The sequence below is a fragment of the Guyanagaster necrorhizus genome, assembly GCF_019112545.1.
Source record: "Guyanagaster necrorhizus MCA 3950 unplaced genomic scaffold BT62scaffold_4, whole genome shotgun sequence".
Classification (NCBI taxonomy): domain Eukaryota; kingdom Fungi; phylum Basidiomycota; class Agaricomycetes; order Agaricales; family Physalacriaceae; genus Guyanagaster; species Guyanagaster necrorhizus.
The window spans coordinates 2,352,161-2,372,831 of NW_025064883.1; the positions used below are offsets into that span (position 1 = coordinate 2,352,161).

General features: G+C 45.9%; 8 protein-coding genes across 8 annotated transcripts; 5 read left to right on the forward strand and 3 right to left on the reverse strand.

Moving 5' to 3' along the window:
* The first annotated feature begins 1,749 nt into the window (after window positions 1–1,749).
* On the forward strand, window positions 1,750–3,373 carry BT62DRAFT_991684 (thioredoxin-like protein). Its single transcript, XM_043190294.1, has 7 exons — window positions 1,750–1,778; window positions 1,832–2,004; window positions 2,055–2,201; window positions 2,250–2,279; window positions 2,329–2,403; window positions 2,453–2,505; window positions 2,556–3,373. Exons 2-7 carry the CDS (start codon window positions 1,957–1,959, stop codon window positions 3,283–3,285), a joined length of 1,083 nt encoding a protein of 360 aa, XP_043044411.1. The 5' UTR covers window positions 1,750–1,778; window positions 1,832–1,956; the 3' UTR covers window positions 3,286–3,373.
* Window positions 3,374–3,850: 477 nt separating this feature from the next.
* On the reverse strand, window positions 3,851–4,841 carry BT62DRAFT_544193 (uncharacterized protein). Its single transcript, XM_043181331.1, has 4 exons — window positions 4,669–4,841; window positions 4,517–4,606; window positions 4,068–4,463; window positions 3,851–4,011 (listed from the first exon to the last, which is right to left on the reverse strand). The coding sequence occupies exons 2-3, from the start codon at window positions 4,603–4,605 to the stop codon at window positions 4,130–4,132; spliced, it is 423 nt and encodes a 140-aa protein (XP_043044412.1). The 5' UTR covers window position 4,606; window positions 4,669–4,841; the 3' UTR covers window positions 3,851–4,011; window positions 4,068–4,129.
* Window positions 4,842–5,015: 174 nt separating this feature from the next.
* On the reverse strand, window positions 5,016–6,600 carry BT62DRAFT_1001760 (AAA-domain-containing protein; the record flags this gene model as incomplete). Its single annotated transcript, XM_043176775.1, has 6 exons — window positions 5,016–5,032; window positions 5,086–5,756; window positions 5,808–6,143; window positions 6,199–6,364; window positions 6,418–6,529; window positions 6,577–6,600. The coding sequence occupies 6 exons, from the start codon at window positions 6,598–6,600 to the stop codon at window positions 5,016–5,018; spliced, it is 1,326 nt and encodes a 441-aa protein (XP_043044413.1).
* Window positions 6,601–7,127: 527 nt separating this feature from the next.
* Window positions 7,128–7,858, forward strand: BT62DRAFT_544174 (uncharacterized protein). The gene is made up of 3 exons (XM_043181330.1): window positions 7,128–7,448; window positions 7,505–7,597; window positions 7,656–7,858. The coding sequence occupies exons 1-3, from the start codon at window positions 7,260–7,262 to the stop codon at window positions 7,782–7,784; spliced, it is 411 nt and encodes a 136-aa protein (XP_043044414.1). The 5' UTR covers window positions 7,128–7,259; the 3' UTR covers window positions 7,785–7,858.
* Window positions 7,859–7,931: 73 nt separating this feature from the next.
* Window positions 7,932–9,090, reverse strand: BT62DRAFT_1072920 (uncharacterized protein; the record flags this gene model as incomplete). Its single annotated transcript, XM_043178903.1, has 2 exons — window positions 8,678–9,090; window positions 7,932–8,619 (listed from the first exon to the last, which is right to left on the reverse strand). Exons 1-2 carry the CDS (start codon window positions 8,929–8,931, stop codon window positions 7,932–7,934), a joined length of 942 nt encoding a protein of 313 aa, XP_043044415.1. The 5' UTR covers window positions 8,932–9,090.
* A 363-nt stretch (window positions 9,091–9,453) lies between these two features.
* BT62DRAFT_543820 (uncharacterized protein) lies at window positions 9,454–15,397 on the forward strand. Its single transcript, XM_043181329.1, has 6 exons — window positions 9,454–9,853; window positions 9,904–9,993; window positions 10,046–10,075; window positions 10,123–10,245; window positions 10,302–10,323; window positions 15,321–15,397. The coding sequence occupies exons 1-6, from the start codon at window positions 9,599–9,601 to the stop codon at window positions 15,350–15,352; spliced, it is 552 nt and encodes a 183-aa protein (XP_043044416.1). The 5' UTR covers window positions 9,454–9,598; the 3' UTR covers window positions 15,353–15,397.
* A 1,626-nt stretch (window positions 15,398–17,023) lies between these two features.
* Window positions 17,024–17,563, forward strand: BT62DRAFT_928203 (uncharacterized protein). Its single transcript, XM_043185458.1, has 2 exons — window positions 17,024–17,443; window positions 17,494–17,563. Exon 1 carries the CDS (start codon window positions 17,085–17,087, stop codon window positions 17,250–17,252), a length of 168 nt encoding a protein of 55 aa, XP_043044417.1. The 5' UTR covers window positions 17,024–17,084; the 3' UTR covers window positions 17,253–17,443; window positions 17,494–17,563.
* Window positions 17,564–18,329: 766 nt separating this feature from the next.
* On the forward strand, window positions 18,330–20,587 carry BT62DRAFT_885121 (cytochrome P450; the record flags this gene model as incomplete). Its single annotated transcript, XM_043182813.1, has 15 exons — window positions 18,330–18,447; window positions 18,498–18,598; window positions 18,653–18,785; window positions 18,840–18,937; window positions 18,995–19,091; window positions 19,142–19,214; window positions 19,262–19,497; window positions 19,541–19,595; window positions 19,650–19,806; window positions 19,859–19,998; window positions 20,049–20,144; window positions 20,207–20,217; window positions 20,267–20,291; window positions 20,346–20,357; window positions 20,413–20,587. The coding sequence occupies 15 exons, from the start codon at window positions 18,330–18,332 to the stop codon at window positions 20,585–20,587; spliced, it is 1,527 nt and encodes a 508-aa protein (XP_043044418.1).
* Between the last annotated feature and the right edge of the window lie 84 nt (window positions 20,588–20,671).

Genomic DNA, 20,671 nt, shown 5'->3' on the forward strand with positions numbered 1-20,671 from the left:
ATCAATACACATACAACGGGAGCAAAGAAACAAGAACTAACGAATTGTTCAAACTGTATGCCTGTCCACAGGGAAATATCTAGCACAGGATCCTACATGTTGAGTGAGGTGAGTGAGAAGGTGTCTAATTGCATGAAATTCGTGTGTACCTTTCCCCGTGCCCTTGACACAGCCATGTCCATGAGAGGCAACGAAAGTGCCTTCAGAATACCTTGCTCAGAACCCAGGGATGATCTGGGTTACAGGGAAGAGTCAATCATAATAATGGATTGCAAAATACGTCGTGCTAACCGTGAAAGCGTGAGGTATGTCTTTAGCCAACCCTATCAAAGTCATTGATTAGATGCAACCATGTCCGCGCTGTGATGAAACCACGAACTTCCAACTCTTTATTATCATGGCTTCCTTTCATAAACCCAAATAGCTCCCCATTTCTGTAAATTTGTATCATAGGATACTGTGTGCACGTCAATGAAATTCTCAATGATAAGAACTGATTCACATACACAGTTTATCCCGAACTCTGTCTGGGCCTCAGACTAACAAAAGGCCTCAGGAAATGATCAAAAAATGAAATGGTGAACTTGAAAAACGTACGTCCCAGTCATTCACATTACATGGCACCCCTCCAAAAGTCAACGTATTGAACATTGCAAGTCCAGCGACGTATTCATAGTTGGGCCTCATGAGATGGCAGTGGTAGCACGAATTTGTGAAAAACAAAACAACGACGTCTGCATGTTTGGATATCTATGAAGTCTTGTCAGTTATAAAATCAACCAGAAGAACCAAAGAACAAACGAGATCATTGAAGTCGCTTTTTCTGTCAAGTTGTATAACGGCGGGCATGAGAGCAGAAGGAAAACGTGTCAGCTGTGAAGTTGGCCGGCACTGCCTCTGATCACGTTTCCCAGGCTATGCCACAGTTAGGGCAACGGATATATAAGTAAAGTAAAATTACCTGTATACTGTATACTGACGAATCTTCAAATGATTAGCGCTTCAAATAATTAGTGCCCAATAAAAGATATCCATCAACATAGGGGTGACTTCCCGCAGCATTTAGAAACCTAAACTAAATCAGAGATGCCGAGCGATATAATGAATTGGATGAGCACCCTCGTCTAGATTTTAGTCTAGACGACCCCTCCGACCCCCTCTTCTAAATCTAAATTGTGTTTCTAAACCTTTGATAAACGCATTTGGCAATGCCATCCATCTTAATCTCTATTTGGACCTATTAGTTTCCGAGGCATCTTCTTTCACTCACGCCGCCTCTCATGTACCTACCACTGTTCTGCCGCGCCCGTCTTCATTTTTGATGCGTTCATCATAAGAACTAGACAAATACTTGTCTTGTTGGTCCATAGAACTTATTTTTACCCCTTTTTTCTCAATGAAGTGCCGCCATTTCAGTTGTATCCTTGGATTGAATCTTCGATGGACCTAAAACATATAGTGTCTATACGGCTACTTCCCGGCTACTTTCTTGAGAACCGGCCATTTTTTTCCATCCCAACTGCTGTCTTTTTCATACCCGACTTGGGTAACTTTCTGAAATTCATAGAAGTAACAAACTTGTAAGGCAGGCTGCTTCGGATTCCTATCGAGGCCTATAAAGTCCAGGATTGAAGGAAAGTAATACCTGTCTCGCCTTTGTCCTCAGTTAACACTCACCGATCGCTGTTTGTGTTTCCAGACCTAAATTGGTTTATGGTTTAAAAAATGGTCTCTGTTGCAGTACGGACCATGATATTAAACATTGCGGCGGATAGCTCGTGAGTGCTGGGCGTTGATCTAGAGTCTGATACGAATTTTGAAACTGATTCAGTCTGAGAGGGGTTCGATGTGAATCAAGCTTGGCGTGCATAAGCATTCCAAGGATTACGACTTGTCCAGATACTGTGCGGATCACGGCATAAAACGATACCTCCACCATACTCGAATCAAATTCAGATGGCATTCGTGACGCACCTCCACGACGCTCAAGAGCTTCGGAAAACGGTATGCGAACCAACCACAGAGGGCTCCGATTCCACTGACCATGCCGGCAGATCTCAGCTCGACAGCACACAGTCGTATTCTTCCATCAGCAATGGTGCTCACATTGCAAGAAAATGGAACCAATATTCAAAAAGATCGCCCGTTTAGTTGAGTACAAAGAGGTCAAGTTTTGCGAGCTTGACCTCTTAGAACAAGAGGTGAGACTCATATACGTCGTTCAGAATTGGCTTACCCAGTAATATAAGGACCTTATGAAAGAATTGGATATCAAGACGGTTCGTATGCAGGTTCTTCCAGGATGTAAAGCCTGATCGTGTGTCACAGTTTCCGATGATCTTCGTCTTTCGCTGTGGTGAGAAGGTAGCTGCAACTGGACCATGCAAAGTAGAGGCCTTCAAGGTAGGCATATTGACGATATCGCAGTATATCCTCTGATGATCATCGACAGACTTGGCTTTCGGCAGCGATGACACCTCATAAGACAGTTGAAACGCTAATTGAGTGCGTTCGTTGGCTGAAAGCGCTAGCTTTTATTGATTTTAAGTCAACAGAGAGGGAACTACGTGTACCGGAATCTATGAAGATCGTAGGGGAAATCTCGCCACATTGCTTGGGAGATGCAAACCATTCCTCGATACGGAGAGTGGCTGCGTGTTCCAGCCAACACCAGAATCCAACGGCTTGCAGATTGGACGAGCAAATCAAGGGATCTCCGACTTCACAATCACTATGTGGAATTCCGAAACCGAGGATCCCAACAAAATCTTCTTCGGCCTTCATTTCATGCCTGATCCCACACAGAGAGCTCGCTTCGAATCGGCGATATTCCGAGTCATATTTGGCCGGGATAACGGGAAGGAAGGGCATTCACCACTGAACGTCCTCGAGCTCGCCCCGACAAGTGCTGCAGACACTATTCCCGCCTCTCCAGATGATGCAATCGAACCTGGTAGCTGGAGCAATTGGTCAGGCGAAGAGCCTGTTCGTCAAAGAACAGAAACGTATATTTACGGGAGCGGCCTGTATAGTTCTGCGGCTGGATGGGGTTTTATCGAGGGAACAAGTCAAGGTCTCGACGCGAGCTACACACTTTCTGTCCTCCTACCGAGAACGACAAGGATTTGCATTGAATTCTGGGCCAAAGCGGTACTGATTCGTGGGGATACAAAACCGCTTGACCCACGTCACAAGGTGACTTTAAAGATAGGCACGATGGAGAAGCCGTATCAAAGAATCTTGGATCTGAGCGTCGCCATGGAAAGAGCTAAACCAAAGAGTTAGAATTGAATTATAGAGTAGCCGCCTGCACTGCTTACTGGGTTCCTTATAGTAACTGCCAATATTTGTATGTAATATTTTTCAGTGTCGGAGCAGAATTCTTTGCTAGCGTTTGCATGCTGACTCTGGTGCAGAGCTCAATGTTTCTAGAACATCAGGCTTCCGTGGACCCAATGAGCGCTGTGGTTCGATTTTGCGGATCCATCTGAGAAGAGGACTCGATTCTTCAGAACGTTATACTAAAATGCTAGTGTACCAAACATGCATTATCTACCCGGCGTCCTTCATGTCGTGTAATCCTACCTCCCCGCAAGGTAAAAGGTTGACATTGCTGCTGTCCGGCTAGATGTACAAACATGACCTATATGCAGAGAGTACCATGAGCGTTCTGTCCAAATGATTAACATTATTCCTAGTATAGTATAATAAAGTCATGTAATTTGTTCCACGTGTTTCCCCGTCTCATACACGTATTCACAGTCCATGTGCTGACGTTTCCTCGGCAACATCGAAGTAGCATCAAAAGTCAAGGTGGCCCAGGTAGGGAGGTCATGGTCTCCCGCTGAATTCATTTTTGAATCCGCAGCTTGCGCATCAACGATACTGTTCCTCCGCGAGGCTACCCAAGGGATGCAGGGGTCCGGCGACTCATCTCTGGCTCGTTTGCGCATCTGATGAGTGTTTGATTGGCTTATCGTGTCCGACGGTATCTTCTTGGGCCTGCCGCGTCTGGCGAAGGGATGTATGTCAGGCACCGTTTTTAAAAGCAGAGCCGGGGCGCTTACTTCACAGTCCGAGTCACCAACGAAGAGCCACGCATGCCTTTCGGTAAATCTGCATCAAGCAGTTAATCCATCGAAAAGGCAAGAGGCCAATCGAACAAACCAATTGCAAGTTGACTGCCCAACTCGACAAAGCGTGCTAATCTTTCCTCCCGTTTCAAGGACTTGGACAGCAAGGTCTCCGCCCGGTCACTGAAAAGATGACATATCGCTGCGCGTATCTGTTCGGACCGAAAACCGAGATTTTGTGAATCACCGGTATCAAAAATGGCCTTCGCAACCAAGCGGAAGGTGTCGGTTGTCGAAGTGGGTAGTTCTTCCCATTGTCGTCTCAGGATGCTAGGCGGAGAGCTAGTCTCTGTGTCGAAAAGAAAAAGGTATATCGCATACGCTGCAGTACTGATAAAACGGTCAGTGGCTCAACAGTACTTTTCGAGTCTCTTGACACTCACTGAACGAAACCGGGTATCGTAGATACCTGCAGTCGTTCTTTACCGGGACTCTTGGGTGTACATGAACGCGTGCACAAGTGATGGAACATACTGTCAGCATAAAGCAATGCCCGTAAGTTGACGCCAGCCAAAGACTTTTTAAATTACCTCACCTAATACTGTCGAGTGGCAAAGATACCACAGGAATTTGCAGTCCAGCTGGAAAGGTAGAAGGTTGTGTTTGTTAATATACAAGGAACAAAAGCACACGCACGATAGGTCCGATCATGTGAGCTTGTGGGCGCTTATTGACATGTTAAGGCCACATGAAGACACCTGTCAACAATGCTTCGCTAATGCACCCCATTCCATGCACACGCATGCGCTCGTTGCTTCCGTCCATTGCCAAACATAGTCATGTCAACGGTTCATCCAAGTCGTAGCCACGGACCTTAAGATACACATCAAGACCATAATATTACACCCGGTCAGATTACACAAGTTCATTAATGATTTAGATCTATGCACCGTCATTACCTGGTATCGGAAAGTTAGTTCGCGACCCTGAAATACACGAGGACAAAACATACCTGATTCCTTCGTCCACTGCTCATGCCGCCGGATATCCGCCTCAGTGACGGTCGGCCGCACAGTAGCCAATGACCTCAAAAAGTCATTCAACCGCAGCGGAGGTTCTAATAGCTCGTCGGAATCAATGTCTGACCACGTCTTTTCAACAGCATCAGGATCTCCAGGTGAACAAGGTGTCCATTTGGAAAGCTCGCCACTCTCCGAAGCAGGGTCAGCAACCCGCTTAAAGTGTGTCGCCGATATAACCTTTCGGACAGGCTGCATGAGGGCGTCTCGTACGACGATCGCTATATCGGAGCCGGAGTAGCCCTCGGTCTGATCTGCTAATTGCCGGTAGTCCTTGGCCACCAACTGACAAGGTGTTGAACCCACATGAAGTTGGAACATATGCCGCCGTGCTTCAGGACCAGGGAGGGGTATATATATCCGCTTCTCGAATCGCCGTTTGATGGCATTGTCCAGTTGCCATGGAATGTTTGTTGCGCCCAGAACCAGTACACCCGTATCATCATGCCCGACACCGTTCATCTGCACCAGAAACTCGGTCTTTATCCTCCTGGAGCCCTCCGATTCACCCTCATTACGTGAGCCCGCTAAAGAGTCTATTTCATCAATAAAGATGATTGAGGGTTTGGATTCACGCGCTAATTCGAACAATTGTTTCACCAGCCTGCAGATGGAACATGAATGGGACGTCGGAGACATGAATACGTATACTCACCTCTCGGAGTCACCTTGCCATTTGCTGACTAGATCACTGGAGCTAACGCTATAGAATGTGCTCTTGGCTTCCGTAGCAACGGCCTTTGCGAGGTAAGACTTTCCCGTCCCTGGTGGTCCATATAGCAATATACCCTTCCATGGTGTACGCTTTCCGGTAAATAGATGTGGAAACTTGATAGGCAAGATGACGGCCTCCTTGAGTGAAGCCTTAGCACCTTCAAGACCTGCAACATCGTCCCACTTGACATTCGGCTTCTCAGACAAGATCGCGCTCGCCAGCCCTGCCCGCAGTTTCTTGGTCTCGGGATCCTGGTCATCGTCTTCGCCATCTTTCCTAAAATGCATGAAATGAGCTCGCAGTCGAAGAAGTTACTGTGGTGGAAGCTCACTTCTTTCCTGCTCCACCAATGCCACCTCCGGCCCCGTTCACACCCACTGCACTCCTCGAACGCGATTCATTCTGGGACACCAAATGCTGTTTGAGGGTCTCGGCACGAGCTAGATATTCATGAATCTTGGTCTTAATCAGTTGCTTTGACTTTTCGTTTTTTTCATCTTCATACGGGAGACGTCAGCAGTTCCCTGTACAAAATAGCACTGGAACGCACACTTCAAAGCTAACATGAAATAATCCAGAGAGTTCGAGTATTGTTTGTATGCTTCATTATAGTTTTGCTTTACATCTTCGTCAACGGCCTTTTGAACAATTTCGATAGCACGCTGGGAGAGGATGAGAAATATTCGCAGGGAGCCAAATGTCAGCGCACGTCAAGACTGCTCGCGTTAGCCATCGTAAAGGGTATAAATCCAAGGTCCTTGAATGGTCGTGAGGGCGGGAGGCAGGTCGTGTTTTGTTTTGTTATGAGCTGAAGCTTCCGGAAAAAGGTTAAGGTCACATTCAAGTTGCGTATCTTATCTTTTGTTCCTCTGGGCCGTTTATTATGTTTCTTTGTTCAACCGAACGGGCCTTTCTTTCGTCGGTGTCAAAAATAATGGATTCTCACACATCCCATGGCCCGTGGCAGTGTTTTGTCACAGCATTACCCCTGCGGTTCTACTGATTGGCGACTGGTTGCCTACTGTTCTCCACGTGTGCGACCTCAAGGACCCGTCGTGGCACCGACGACCTGTATCTGTATAATTGAAGAACTATCTGGATCGATTACCATTCTCGGCCTTCTTTGACATGAATAATGAGACAAGGCAAACGTCAGATGGACAAAGTTTCCGTTCTTCTTTTGGCAAAAAAGACCAAGACGTTGTTCTTTTTGTGGCCAAATGATGTTACGTTAGCGCCGTCTCTGAACAATGGAGCCTTTGCTGTATGCAATATATAAAGGGCCCTTCACTTAGCCCACCTCATCAATAACCCGTCCCCCACAAATCACTGAGTTTTTACCTCACTCCATCGTCCCCCCCCTCTGTATTCCTCCACGTAACATCGTACAATATGACGTCTAACGCACAAGCACGCCGCCAAACGCGGAAGCAGCGCAACCCAGTCCAAGTCATTTCCCAGAAACTCCGTGCTGTTACTCCGGAGGAACTCGATGCGTGGAACAGTGGCTCCGACAGCGAGAACGACCCAAATGAGCCCCAGCCCTCCGACCTGGACGAGCCTTGGCCATATATGTTCCAAGTAAGTGGCGTTGCGATCCTGCGATATATATCATTTTTATGGACGGATCTTTCCAGGCTGGCGATCGTGTATGGATCAGAACAGCTGGTGGCAACTGGCATGCGGGCAGAGTGTCCGGTCAAACAACGCGCAAAGGCGAAACCCGAGAGGTCGGTCAATTCACCACTGCCGTTTCATCTCTTCTGACCGTTGCTGTCCATCAATCAGAAAGAGGGACTGTTCTATCCGGTCGTGTTCAGTGACAAACTACGCAAGTATTTTGCACCACTAAATGGTGAAATCAAACCCGACAATCGACATATTCGCTGTTTGCTGGCAGATGCGGGTTGGTTGTAATGTTGAATGACAAGACTTCGATACCATATTAATATACTTTCCTTGTGTTAAATAATTGTGTATGCCAAAGAGGTTTCAATCCAACAATAAAAATACATATTCTAGAAACTGAAAAACTGTTTTCGAGGAGGCTGCACCGCCTCGCCTTCAATCGTCTTCTTCTCTTCGCCGTAAAACATCCCAGCTAGGGAGATCAAAGTACGAAGGCAGCTCATCCCACAGCAGCCACCTCGCCGTCAAGAAGTTGTTCATCCCATCAGCGATGCAATGCTCACAGAGCCTTGTCGACAGATCTGTCCAATTCACCATGAATCGGAATGGTGTCGGTATCACTGACTCTTCGAAGAACTTTTCCCATATCCTCAGCGACAACAATCTTCCCTCGTCGCACTTGGCCTTGGTGACGCACCTCCCCGCCCCCTTGCCTAGTATGAAATTCAGTAGTCTTCCTCGTACCGCCTGCATGAGCTTATCTCGAGCACGAATGCATTTCCGCTTTGTATCCCAATCCAATTCCACATGGCTGCCGTCATATGACGGAAGGCCGTCAAGAAGGCCGTCAAGACCGATCGCCCACGAGTACGCCATAGCCGAAGGCAGCAAAATTTGGTGATTCGTTTCTTGCGCGAGGTTAATAATCGCTATCGTTCGACCTTTGAATTTTTGTATGGTGTCACTATCTGCACGTCGGTCCCACTCGTCGATAGTTGTCGGAAAGATACGCTGGAGATGTTCCACCGCGGTTTTCTGCAATGTCTGCACTTGGTATTTGGTGCTCAGACGCAGGATGCCCGCGATGGTAGCAAAGGAGGTTTCCCTGCTTGGGTCGTAGTACCTGTACTTGACGACAACACTAAGTCACAGACCAATAGAAATTAAGAATAGTCACATACGAAGGATCATGTATGGCTTTCAAAAAATGGCGCCAATCCACGGCAGAATCGTCCACCTTAATGACTCTGCAGCCACTAATCACCGTTTCGGACGCGGCATCGGGGCTGCCCTGCAGAATCATCTGGAGTAGAACTGGAGAGTGGTAGACGAGAATGCCACGGGTGACGCGAAATAGAGTGGATTCTGCCTTGAGGACGACATCGCCCTCCTCTAACCAGAACTCCCGGGAACGTCGCAGAGTGCCAGAGTCCATCGTATGGTGCAGGAAGATGTCCGTACGACGGGGACGTTTCAAACCGTGATTGATCAAGGGCAATTGAGAGGCGGTTCAGTCAACTGGTAACAGATGGACTTGGTTCGACTTCATCTAACGGGATCCTGATGCGCGCTTAACGAGGCTCCATTGGAGTAGTGAATAAAAAAACCTTTGATTGCCGATAAACTTGAATCAATTCTCGGACCGGCGGCACATCAAATGTATCAGCATAACTGAGATCATGGAGGACGATGTCGACGACGTGCAGCCGTCACATATACCATCACCAACGAACTCAAACACAACTTCTTCTACTTCTGAAGTGGCCCCGCCGCCTCCTTATGCCAGCAGAGACATTGAGCTTGCAGAGACTAACGCGAATGAGAGTGGAGGCCCTTTGTATTCCGGTAGCTACTGCTCTTTCGTTTGATGGCGCTGGCTTATATTTCTCTTTTTTACAGCCAACCCCAATTCAGTAGCTCTTTCTAATCCACCCACCTTGTGAATTAATTATTCATTGTCGATACTTCAATAACTAATAGCTAGCTTAGGACCTATGTCTCGAAACTGTCTTCCAAGTACGTGTCCCCACCGCTCTATTTTATAAAATCTGATTAATATTTAAAGGAGAGCGCTTAGAGCCATAGTAATCTTCACAATCTGCATGTTCCTACTCGTTCTTCACCTCCGCGCCGAATCCGCGAAGAAGAGACATCAGCTCATACACGATGGTCTCGCATGGGCTGACATAACTCCGTCAAAACGATGTCTCCGCTATGGCACCCGCGAGTACTCTGCTCAGCTGATGGGCGTACCTAGAGGCGAACATGGCTTGCGTTGGTGCAAGGAGAAGGAGATTACCATTCACGGCATCGATTTTGAAAAGCCAGGGTATTGCACTGTCGACAGGGATCATTCGGTGGGTCCAGCATTGTATCCAGAAATCCGTGTTGTCTGATCTTCCTTTAGGTGCTTATGAAACGTCGATTTTACGGTCATTGGACGGTCGGGTCCAACGAGCCGAGCTGTAAGACGCTGTGGGAGAATTTCCAGGATAAGGTGCGATCTGCTTTCGATTCATCGATAATCGGCGATTTGACAGGTTCTGCAGGGATGTGTTGCGAAAGGTTCGATGCGCCGTGTATGTCCATCTGTGTTGATGCATCAACTAGGCTAATGTCGCTGTAGCGTATCGAAGCTCATATGGGGAATCACCAGCCACCACGGGATAATTGGCGAGAGATGTGTTCTACTACCCCCGCGGACTATGATGGGCGTCATTTCGATCAGCCAGATAGCTGTGACTACAGGGTAAGCGACATTGGTACTGTATGGTTCGTGAGGGATTGCCGAAGCTCGCCATCTAGGGTGTTTTCGGTGGCGTATGGGGTGCTGTTACGAGTCATTCCATGGCCCGATACTTTTACCTGACGTTTTTCCCTCTTTCCCCCATCTCCCCGGTTTAGCCCATGTTTGTTATTCCCACCATATATATATAAGCCAGTACACGTATTGTAGCTAGAGGTTTTCACAATCAACCAAGCCTATACACCTGTCAGTGACTGTGCGAGCCTTTCGTGAGAGAAGTGACTTTTGCCACCCTCTCATATTTTTGACAGCTCCATTGGCTTAATCTTTGATTTTACCTTTTTCTCTCTCTCATCTGTGCTTTTCTCTCTAAACTCTATATCTCTCTTTGTCAATATCTGGATCCCCTATGGCTTGATCACCTGAGGACATTCTGACTTTGACACCAATATCTAATTTTCTCTTTACTTCTTGGTTCCTTAGGATGTTGCATTACCCTTTGTGCAGCCATTGTAACACCACTGTTGTGCCAGCTACACCAGGGATGGACAGTCCTTTATCTCAGTTATCAGATGAGTTGTCACCAACAGACTTTGATACTAAAAATGTGGCAGATTCTAGCACTGCAAGTGCTCAGGATGCTATCCCTGCTCTGGCTGTGAGCTGTGTTCCAGCATCTGGTGCTACAGTGCTGAGAAACCTTTCTCTTGCCCATGCACAAGCAGAGGAAGAGGATTCAAATCACTCAGAGAAATCAGAGGATGTCAGTTTCAAGGGAAATTTGACCACAGAAGTTTCAGATAATGATTCATCCTGTAGTGATATAGATAATGGAAATGATTATGAATCATCTATATCTTCTACCTTTGAGAAAGCATCCCATAGTACAGATGCAGAAGAATCCAATAGAATGGCAAGACCTGTGAGGCTTTGCTGTACTCAGAGTCTTGATAATCTGGGGAAACATGAAGTTCATTTTAGGAGACTACACAAAAGAAGAAAGCTCATGAAAGAACAGCTTTCTACCATTGATGTGGCTGAATGAAATTTGACAACTGCACAGCAAGAAATGCTTGCCAAATGTCAGAACAAGCTGATGAAAGACAAGGGCTGAAAGCAACCTACTGTATCTCAGACTCTGACAGCTACATCTGGACCCAGCTCTTACATTGCTAAAGGAAAATTTGTTGACCACAATCAGGAGATTGATAGCACTGAATTAGATGTCAAGGCACAATGTGAGGCTCTTGAAATGTGGAATCAGGCTCTGGACATCAATCAAAAAGTCCCTAAAGGTGATGTGTCCCATTTGGAGGCTCATCCAGAGGTTGAAGATGATTTTATGACTGTTGAAAAGTCTTCTAAGCATAACAAACAGAAAGAAGGACCTCAGAGATTAAAACCAAAGACAAAAGTTTACAAAACAGGCTGCTATGATGCTCTTAAAGTAGAAGAAACATCAGATGAAGGTTCTGAGTCAGATTTGGAGGCAAAGCCTCAACCAAAAAAGACACTCTCTAAGACAAGTGCAAAATCTTCAAAATGAAAGACTGTCAGATCATTGACCAATCATAGAATGAAAAACATTATACAAGAACACTCAAAGGCACCTTCAAATAGCTGACATGAGTCTACTCATCCTGTGGATCAGCTACCACCTGATAGCTTCTTGGCTGATATGTTAGATGTTAGCAAATCAAAGAAGAAGTGAAAGGTCTCACCTGAGCACAAGAAGAAACTCAATAAGAAAAAACTTGAGAAACAGAAGCATAAGCACCATGCTAGTTTCTCTAGCTCTGAATTGTCAGAGTCTACTCCCAGTAATGAGTCTGACTCAGATTGAGACTTTAATTATTCAGGATCTTCTCCATCAGACAATGGTTCCTCAAGCACTGGTTCAAGCTCATTGAGCTCAAGTAGCAGTGATGCAAGTGATGAGTCAGATGCATCAGATAGCTCTAAGCTATCCAATTATAAACATTGACACTATCATCATCATACTAGAAGGCATGGTTCCCATCAGCATAAGCACAGAAGTCAAAACATCACTACAAAAGATTAATTCAACCAATACCTCTTACATCATATGATGGTACAGCTGATGGTGAAAAATTCCATTGCTTTATAATGGAATTGACTCAATTCTGCAAAAAAGGTTGGGTTCCAAAAGATGAACAAGTATTTCTGGCATCACATTATCTGAAGAGAAAGGCATTATCTTTCTTCATTTAGAAGGTTTTGAAGAACCATGCAGAATAGACATTGATAGACTTCTTGTGAGAAATTTTTAATTTGTGCTGCTCTTCAAATTATTGAAGTCAGCAACAGGATAAAATAAAGAAGTGCTACCAGAATGATTGCACTGTTTTAGAATATGTTTACAAGCTGGAAATCTTATATGGCTTTGTTAGCATGACTAGCAAGCATGAGCATATTATTAAGCTTTGAGATAGATTCTGTAGAAAGATGCAGCATGGACTCTATTGAGCAAAGCTCAATAAGGAGGTTTATAGCTGGTGCCATATTGTTAAAGAGGCTAAACTCATTGAAATGGCTGATCTTAAATCTACATCTCAAAGTACCAAGAAAAAGAAGCTATCACAGAGAAGTTCTGGAAACAGCAATAACCATAGAAATAGTGAGCATACATCTAAGAAATATAAGTCTGATAACAGTTATTTGAAAGGATATTCTCATGAAAAGAATAGACTCCACAAGAGAGGATCTAACTTGTATAATCAGTCATCAAGCTACAATCAACCCTCATCATCTTCCAGAGGTAATAAACCATTGAATAGAGGGCACAATAGTGAAAGCAAGTCTACCACAAATTCTAGCTCTGGAAATAAACTATCAGAAAGCAAGAAGGCAGAACTTGTCACTGCAAATAAGTGCTTTAGATGTGAAGAAGTGGGACATATAGCTAGAAATTGTCCTCACAATAACACAGTGAAGTCAAATAATATATGAGAGGGTGGCAAAAGTCACTTCTCTCATGAAAGGCTCACACAGTCACTGACAGACATATAAGCTTGGTCAATTGTAAAAACCTCTAGCTACAATATGTGTACTGGCTTATATATATAGTGGAAATAACAAATATGAGCTAAATCAGAGAGACAAGGGAAAGAGAGAAAAATATCAGATAAAAGTATCAGGCCATGGAATGACTTGTAACATATGCTCTTCTGGCCAATGAAGTTAGACAATACAGTAGCATGATATGTATCCCTTTTTTTTAATAAAATATAAGATAAGCAGAGAAAATTGTTGATAGAATAAAGTAAACATCACAAGACTAATTTTCTCCATTCTGTATAGCAGCATCTCTTTTCTTGCCATTCACTTTGACATCAACATCACCCTCCATGTCATCTTCTCCATCATCAATGTTAGATGCACTCTGGATAAACTCCAATAGATAGTCAGAGCCTAAGTCCAAGTCTAAGTCTGAGTCTGAGTCCAAGAGGAAATCCAGCAACTTGTCATAGTCCTCCTATAGGATTCCTGCTCATTTGTCTTTTTATCTCTGGATGGCCCTCTCCTTGGCCCTTTTCTGTCTGAGAAAGAGGGTATGACTGAAGTATCAATTATTGTTATACTCACATTTTGGAATAATGACATATCTAGAGATTTAGATGGTTCTGGAGTTGAAGAGGATAGGCATGTCAATCTTGAGATTGTGAGCAGTGGGAGTGGAATCATTAAGGTGAGTGAGATAGTATTCACCCAAGGAGTTGTCCCACTCAGCAAACTTGTCCTCAGCATCACCTGCATTGTATAAAGCCATAATGATAGAATACCCAATGGGCTCATAATGAATCTGGCAACAAGCTCAAATGCCTCCAGCTCTATGGATGTGTCAAAAGTGATTGTTATGCTCAATACACTGGAGCATCAGGATAGCAGGAACATCAGCAATGAGGCCTCCAAGCAAATTGAAGCCAGAAGCCTCCTGAACACTGAACCTCTCAACATCCTTGTGATAAATGAATTAGACCAGAGATTTGAAAGGGGCTTTGGACAGAAGGCTCCTGGCTCCAATTTGCTTGGAGGCCTCATTGCTGATGTCCCTGCTATTCTGATGCTCCAGTGTATTGAGCATAACAATCACCTTTGACACACCCACAGAGCTGGAGGCATTTGAGCTTGTTGCCAGGTTCATCATGAGCCCATTGGGTACTCCATCATCATGGCTTCATACAATGCAGGTGATGCTGAGGACAAGTTTGCTGAGTGGGACAACTCTTCAGGTGAATACCATCTCACTCACCTTGATGATCCCACCCCCACTGCTCACAATCTCAAGGTTGACATGCCTATCCTCTTCAACCCCAAAACTATCCAAATCCCTGGATATGTCATCATTCCAGAATGCAAGTATAATGATAATCAGTACCTTGGTCATACCCTCTTCCTCAGACAGGAAAGGGCCAAGGAGAGGGCCATCCAGAGACAAAAAGACAAATGGGCAGGAATCCTATGGGAGGACTGTGATGAGTTGCTGGATTTCCTCTCGGACTCGGACTCGGACCTGGACTCCAAGCATCAGCACAAGGAGACTGAAGATCAATGCCATGCTCAACAAGTTTGTATCTCGGACTCGGGCTCTGACTGTCCATTGGAGTTTATCCAGGGCACATCTAACATCAGCGATGGAGAAGACGACGCGGAGGGTGATGTTGACGTCGAGGTGAACGGCAAGGAAAGAGATGCTGCTATGCAGAATGGAGAAAATTAGTCTTGTGATGTTTACTTTATTCCATCAACAATTTTCTTTGCTTACCTTACGTTTCATTGAAAAAAAAGGGATACATACCACGCTACCGTATTGTCCAACTTCGTTGGCCAGGAGGGCGTATGTTACGAGTCGTTCCACGGCCCGATACTTTTACCTGACGTTTTTCCCTCTTTCCCCCATCTCCCCGGTTTAGCCCGTATTTGTTATTCCCACCATATATATATATAAGCCAGTACATGTATTATAGCTAGAGGTTTTCGCAATCGACCAAGCCTATACGCCTGTCAGCGACTGCGCGAGCCTTTCGTGAGAGAAGTGACTTTCGCCACCCTCTCAGGTGCTTGGTTCATCAATGATGAGAGCTGCTGATCTGAACTATATCGTCAACTTCGTGTTTTTAGATCACCTACCATTTCTCTTTGTACATTCTACAGTTCAGTCTCTTCAAGTGATTCGCAAATTCTGACTGTCTTTCGTGATGATATCTGTGGTGGATCAGACTGACCGCCGCAATCAAATCTCAAAACGCGAGGTACTTGCAGGGGATGTTGATGAAAATTGGAACTTAAAGTCTCACTATACACCCTCACGCGATTACCGACATACAGGAGCTGGACATTCTTACACCGCAAACAGTGAACTTGCCTTCTCTAGTCTTCTTATGTATCCAGACAACCAACGTGCCTTAAAAATCATTCATCTCTCTAGGAATTTTCTTCTATCAAATGGGATTTAGTTACTGACAGTATGCGAAGACAATTCAAACCTGCCTCTGGTAAAGTTAGGTGAGCCTCCGGGGAAATAGAACCTCGTCCATGGGTAACAGAGAGATGCTCGATGTCATCAATGTAGACCCTCCACCGGAACTGTCGTCAGGGAGGCTCTGCCGGGCGAAGGTGTATAGGAATATGTCATCATCGACGTCCTGAGAGGTGCTTGAGTCGCTAGAAGCAGTGATATGTAACTCCAAAGCTTGGCCATGATTGTGATCATCATGACCCAAGCCATCAACGACCTTCGATCGCACCAGCGCAGGGTCTAGCTGAGAGGAGTGGGGTGCACGACCGTCAGGGTTATCCTCTGAGGTACTAGGGCCATGCCCAATGGTCACGAAGCACTCAGAGGAAGTGATGTCAGAGAAAGTATCGGCATTGGGAACCATCAAGTCTGTAGGTGGCAGATTAGATGGGAAAACGGGAAAGGACGGATGCGGTCATGTTTAGAGAGACGGCGCGGGGTGCTTCTTGAATGGAACCATCTCAATGCATGTCCCAGCTCGACAATTGTTCCGATTAGTTGGCTGGGTTCAGATTCGGCTGGTATGGAAGCGAATGCATCAACAGAGAATCATTTGTAGAGATAGATAGGTCAGAGAGGGATATCGCCGATCCATAGATACTAGGGTAGGCTTCTGACGTGGGTGAACTGCTTGTGACTGAAACCGGAAGCAGCTGCCCAGACGAACCGGACGAATTCTGGTGTGAATAGAGAGCGTGGACAGGCAGGATTGACGGGGTATCGCGAGCGGCAAAGAACACGGGTAATACCTGCTCCAATAAGCATGCTAAAGATCCATGCTGGGTTGGGGTTACGGTACTCAGCCAAGAACCTGACCTACTCGTCACCTGAGAGGTGCGAATCTGGACTGGTTTTTTATTTTGATCAGGACGGCTATCCTCGCCTTCTATCTCATTTTGCTGTCGTCCGTCTTGTAGCTGTAGACGGCCATGAAGAGCTACGTTCGATCTGAGCGCTAGCACGCGTCCGTTGTCGTGCTATTCCTGTTGACCTATCGCGTCGAGGTCACCGTTGGGATCTCCTGCCACGTTAGAATTTTTGGGTGCCCCTTTGACGCCAAAAACAAATGGGTTAGTCGCAGCTCGGTAACGATATCGATATCCACGCGGCTGCCATACCTTTCTGAACTTTCGTAACGAGTCCTTTGGGTATTCGATATCTGGTATAGCAATTCGAACATTGATTTAGAGATGAGAAAAGGATCGGAGATCAAAATGGCCGTGGCAGCGGTAAAGAGATGGTGGCCGGAGATCAACATTGGGCGAGCCTCAATATTGACAATGCTTTATCACTCTTTACCACCATGACCGAAGTGGTGCCTCCTGATTCTTATGCTTCAAGCATCGACACTGGCACCAGCGACCCACAAGCAAGCCAATATACGTTATCAATGGCGCTTCTGCCCAACGAGAGGAAAATCATCGGGGGTGAAGGCACCCTCATTGAAATACCTCCGCCTAGCTTGAAATAGGTATCTCTTCGCCATGCAGGCTTACTGTAAAGAACATGAAAATTTTGACCTATCCATGTCGTGCTTTAAGGGACCTGGGATATAAATACGGAGCTGGAAGATACTATCAGGTGAGTCTTGCCGTACTTTGCCATAGCTTAAATTTGAATAGGACATGCTGCGACGGTGGAACTTGGGTATCAGAAAGTCTTGTAGGCTGTAACAGCTTGGAGGAGCCGCAGGATACTAGCGTTTTCCCAAGCCACCCGTGTCGACTTGCGAGGAACCAAGAGATTTGTCACGACAGTCATCAGTGCGAACATGGTGTCCAGCCTTATCCTCATAAAAAATATCCTGCGAGTGGGTGTCGAAGTTCTGGGGGACACTCAAAACTCAAAAGAAATATTCGCAGTGCGAGGAGAAGGTGAATTGGACCCGTATGTCGGTTTAATGATTTGATGCTCATCCGTTTCCCCAGGTATACACACACTCTTCTGCGAAGAACCTTTGTCACGTCTTCCCGCGAAGCTCGGAGGAATCATCGGGTCCTAACCGCATGGCGTACGGCGGCGGTATGTTTGTTATCATATATCCAAAAGGCACTGCGCAGGAAAGTTCTTAGATTCGTTCCTATTTACCCTTTTATATTCTCGAGCAGATCCCACCTGAATCAGACTAGCCCACGGAGAAGTCAGTATTAGTTGAAGCCATATGTGGAACAGGTCTTGAAGCTCCACATCTAGCACAACTTTGAGAACATGAGAACGGACGCTTTGATCGGTTAAGTCAAGTAATCATTCTACCGAACTGGTTACTGACTACATGTTCAATACAGATCTCTTGAACTGTCTTAAAGTGGCTGACGCCACTTCTCTTCCAGTGGGACTGCATCAAAATCGTAGCCAGATACAGAATTTCACCAGGGCGGGACGGTTGCTATTCAGCCTGTCTTGCGGAATGCCATCATGGACAATATAAACTCGATTTAGCTCGAGGAGATCTCCTTGTTTGCAAACCTTTGTTCAATCGCCGGACTCTGGGAGCATCTTAAAATCCGAAAGATATCGTTAACCCTCAGAGTCAGAGTCCTTTCTTCTCATGCCCACATTATTCCTTATCATCGCATCGCTCCTCCTGGCGTCTCTGCTTCATTGGTGGTTCAAACGACCGTCAGTCAAGCACGTCAAGGGACCACCATCGGCCTCTTTCTGGCTAGGTAAGCGATCGTCATCAGGATAAACATGGGCTCATGCACGATACTACGAGGCCACGAGGGCGTCCTCCGCGGTCAAGATAATGCTGGTGATCTCGAAATGAAATGGTGCAGGGAATATGGTACCGTTTATCGTATTGCGGGTTGTTTGGGGGTGAGCAAGCTCTCTGCCTTTGTTATGGTCACAATTAAGCCAATAATTGGCTAGCAATCCGTCTTGGTAGTGTGTGACCCAAAGGCTCTCGAACACGTTTTCCACCCATCACGACCTTACCCAAAGTCGAAGGACACGCTTTTCCTCATAGATCTCATCATTGGCAAGGGACTTGTCACCGTTGACAGTGAGTGTTTATTTCGACTAGGCTTGTGTACAAAGTCACACCTAATGCACTCAGATGACAATCATCACCGCCAACGCAAGATATTGAATCCGGCGTTCCCTTCTGCGCAGCTCCGAAAATATCAGGTCATCTTTCAGCAATGCAGCGACAAGGTAGGTTAATCTGTTCATAGACGTGCAGCAATGTTCGGATGCTAGTGGAAACTATAGCTCGTGAATGATATCCAAAGATCTCTGACTGGCTCAGATGATACCGTCAATGCTGTTGATTGGACAGGCAAGGTTTCTCTGGATATAATTGGGTTAGGTAAGTGCCATCCATGGTTTTCTCCAACTAGTTGACCTAACATTCGAAAGCCTCTTTCCGATACGATTTCCGTGCGCTCGATGGTCAGGAATCCGAGTTGGAGCGTGCGATGAAGCATCTTTTGTAAGAAAAGTCGTTCCATGACTATCATATCTAACATCCCGGTCCAGCACTGCCTCGCAAGTCAATACGACGGCATCAGAGCTCATCTTCATAGCCCTGATACGAATGCTTCCGTATTGGGTGTTATGGTTTCTACGCTTGATCTCTACTCGAGAGATTCGTCTACTTGCCAGCTCAGGAAACGTGGCTAAGAAAGTTGCCCGAGAAGTCATGGTTCGGAATAACGAGGTGCAGGTGTCAGACGGCGACAGAGATATCGTCAACGTTCTAGGTCAGAACATTGGTCCCAACGACACATGCATCTATTAACATGATTGCGACTCTAGCAAGAGCACGTTCAGAAGGCAAAATGCAGGATGACGAAGTCGAGGCGCAGCTGATGTTTGTAATATCTCTTTCTTTGTTCTTTATTACCTGATTTTGCTCTCGTTCCAGGACCTTTGTGGTTGCAGGGCACGAGACGTCGAGCACCAGTATGGCTTGGATATTATACGAACTGGCGGTACATCCAGAGTATCAGTCTATAATTCGTGCAGAGCTCAAACAATCAAACGACTACGACTCTATGCCGTTTTTGAACGCAGCTATCAAAGTGAGTAGTAGGCTTAGCTATTTCGAATGCCCTCATTCACCTCTACTGATAGGAGACTCTCCGTATACACCCAATGGCTCCTTCCTTGACACGTACCGCTCCTCACGATGATGTCCTACCTCTTTCCGAAGGGAAGACACTTGCCATACCCAAGGGACAGACACTTTTTTGTTCAGTTTATTTATATAATCGGTATGCTCTTCCTACATCGATAGTACAAATTTGACGCAAACCATTCCTAGTCTTCCATGTCTCTGGGGAGACGACGCAGAAGAGTGGAACCCGGCTCGATTTTTCGACAAGACTCTTCCTGGGTCACTGGGTGTGTATGCTAATCTGTGAGTGAGACTTTGGCTATTTGTGCGCAATCTCGACGCTTACTTACTTGGCGGAATGCCAGGATGACATTTAGTGAGTTAACACCCCAGCGAACCTTCTCCACCACTAAAACGACCCTCAGGCTCTGGATCTCGTTCATGTATCGGGTAATTGGCTGCTGTGATTCACTTCATTTTCTTGCTGATCTTCTTCTCTCGTAGATGGCGTTTCGCGTATGTACCTCCTCTTTCCAGCTTTGCTTCAGTCTAACTGATCAGCGGAATGCAGAGTCATGCAATTGCAAACAGTCCTAGCCAATCTGCTTCTGCACTTCGAATTCAGTTTACCCGAGGGAGGTGTAGAGATCCAACATTTCCCCGGATCACCAGGCGTTGTACCCGTTGTGAAGGGCAAAGCACATTTAGGCTCTCAAATACCCTTAAGGGTGGGAGTTTTACATTAGTGAACGCGCACTTCAGAGGCTTCCATCACGTGTATTCTATAGTCCCTTCGACAATCCATTACCTTTAGTTACTGTCTGAGCCAA

Excerpts from the sequence above, each read along its gene's own strand:
- BT62DRAFT_991684 (XM_043190294.1), top strand. The coding sequence starts at position 1,957 with ATGGCATTCGTGACGCACCTCCACGACGCTCAAGAGCTTCGGAAAACG. Across the intron at positions 2,202-2,249 it reads TTGACCTCTTAGAACAAGAG|GACCTTATGAAAGAATTGGA; the intron begins GTGAGACTCATA and ends CAGTAATATAAG. Across the intron at positions 2,506-2,555 it reads ACAGTTGAAACGCTAATTGA|AGAGGGAACTACGTGTACCG; the intron begins GTGCGTTCGTTG and ends TTAAGTCAACAG.
- BT62DRAFT_544193 (XM_043181331.1), bottom strand. The coding sequence starts at position 4,605 with ATGTTCCATCACTTGTGCACGCGTTCATGTACACCCAAGAGTCCCGGT. Across the intron at positions 4,464-4,516 it reads ACGATACCCGGTTTCGTTCA|TACTGCAGCGTATGCGATAT; the intron begins GTGAGTGTCAAG and ends CCGTTTTATCAG.
- BT62DRAFT_544174 (XM_043181330.1), top strand. The coding sequence starts at position 7,260 with ATGACGTCTAACGCACAAGCACGCCGCCAAACGCGGAAGCAGCGCAAC. Across the intron at positions 7,449-7,504 it reads CTTGGCCATATATGTTCCAA|GCTGGCGATCGTGTATGGAT; the intron begins GTAAGTGGCGTT and ends GGATCTTTCCAG. Across the intron at positions 7,598-7,655 it reads GCAAAGGCGAAACCCGAGAG|AAAGAGGGACTGTTCTATCC; the intron begins GTCGGTCAATTC and ends TCCATCAATCAG.
- BT62DRAFT_543820 (XM_043181329.1), top strand. The coding sequence starts at position 9,599 with ATGTTCCTACTCGTTCTTCACCTCCGCGCCGAATCCGCGAAGAAGAGA. Across the intron at positions 9,994-10,045 it reads GGGAGAATTTCCAGGATAAG|GGATGTGTTGCGAAAGGTTC; the intron begins GTGCGATCTGCT and ends CAGGTTCTGCAG. Across the intron at positions 10,076-10,122 it reads CGAAAGGTTCGATGCGCCGT|CGTATCGAAGCTCATATGGG; the intron begins GTATGTCCATCT and ends ATGTCGCTGTAG.
- BT62DRAFT_928203 (XM_043185458.1), top strand. The coding sequence starts at position 17,085 with ATGACCGAAGTGGTGCCTCCTGATTCTTATGCTTCAAGCATCGACACT.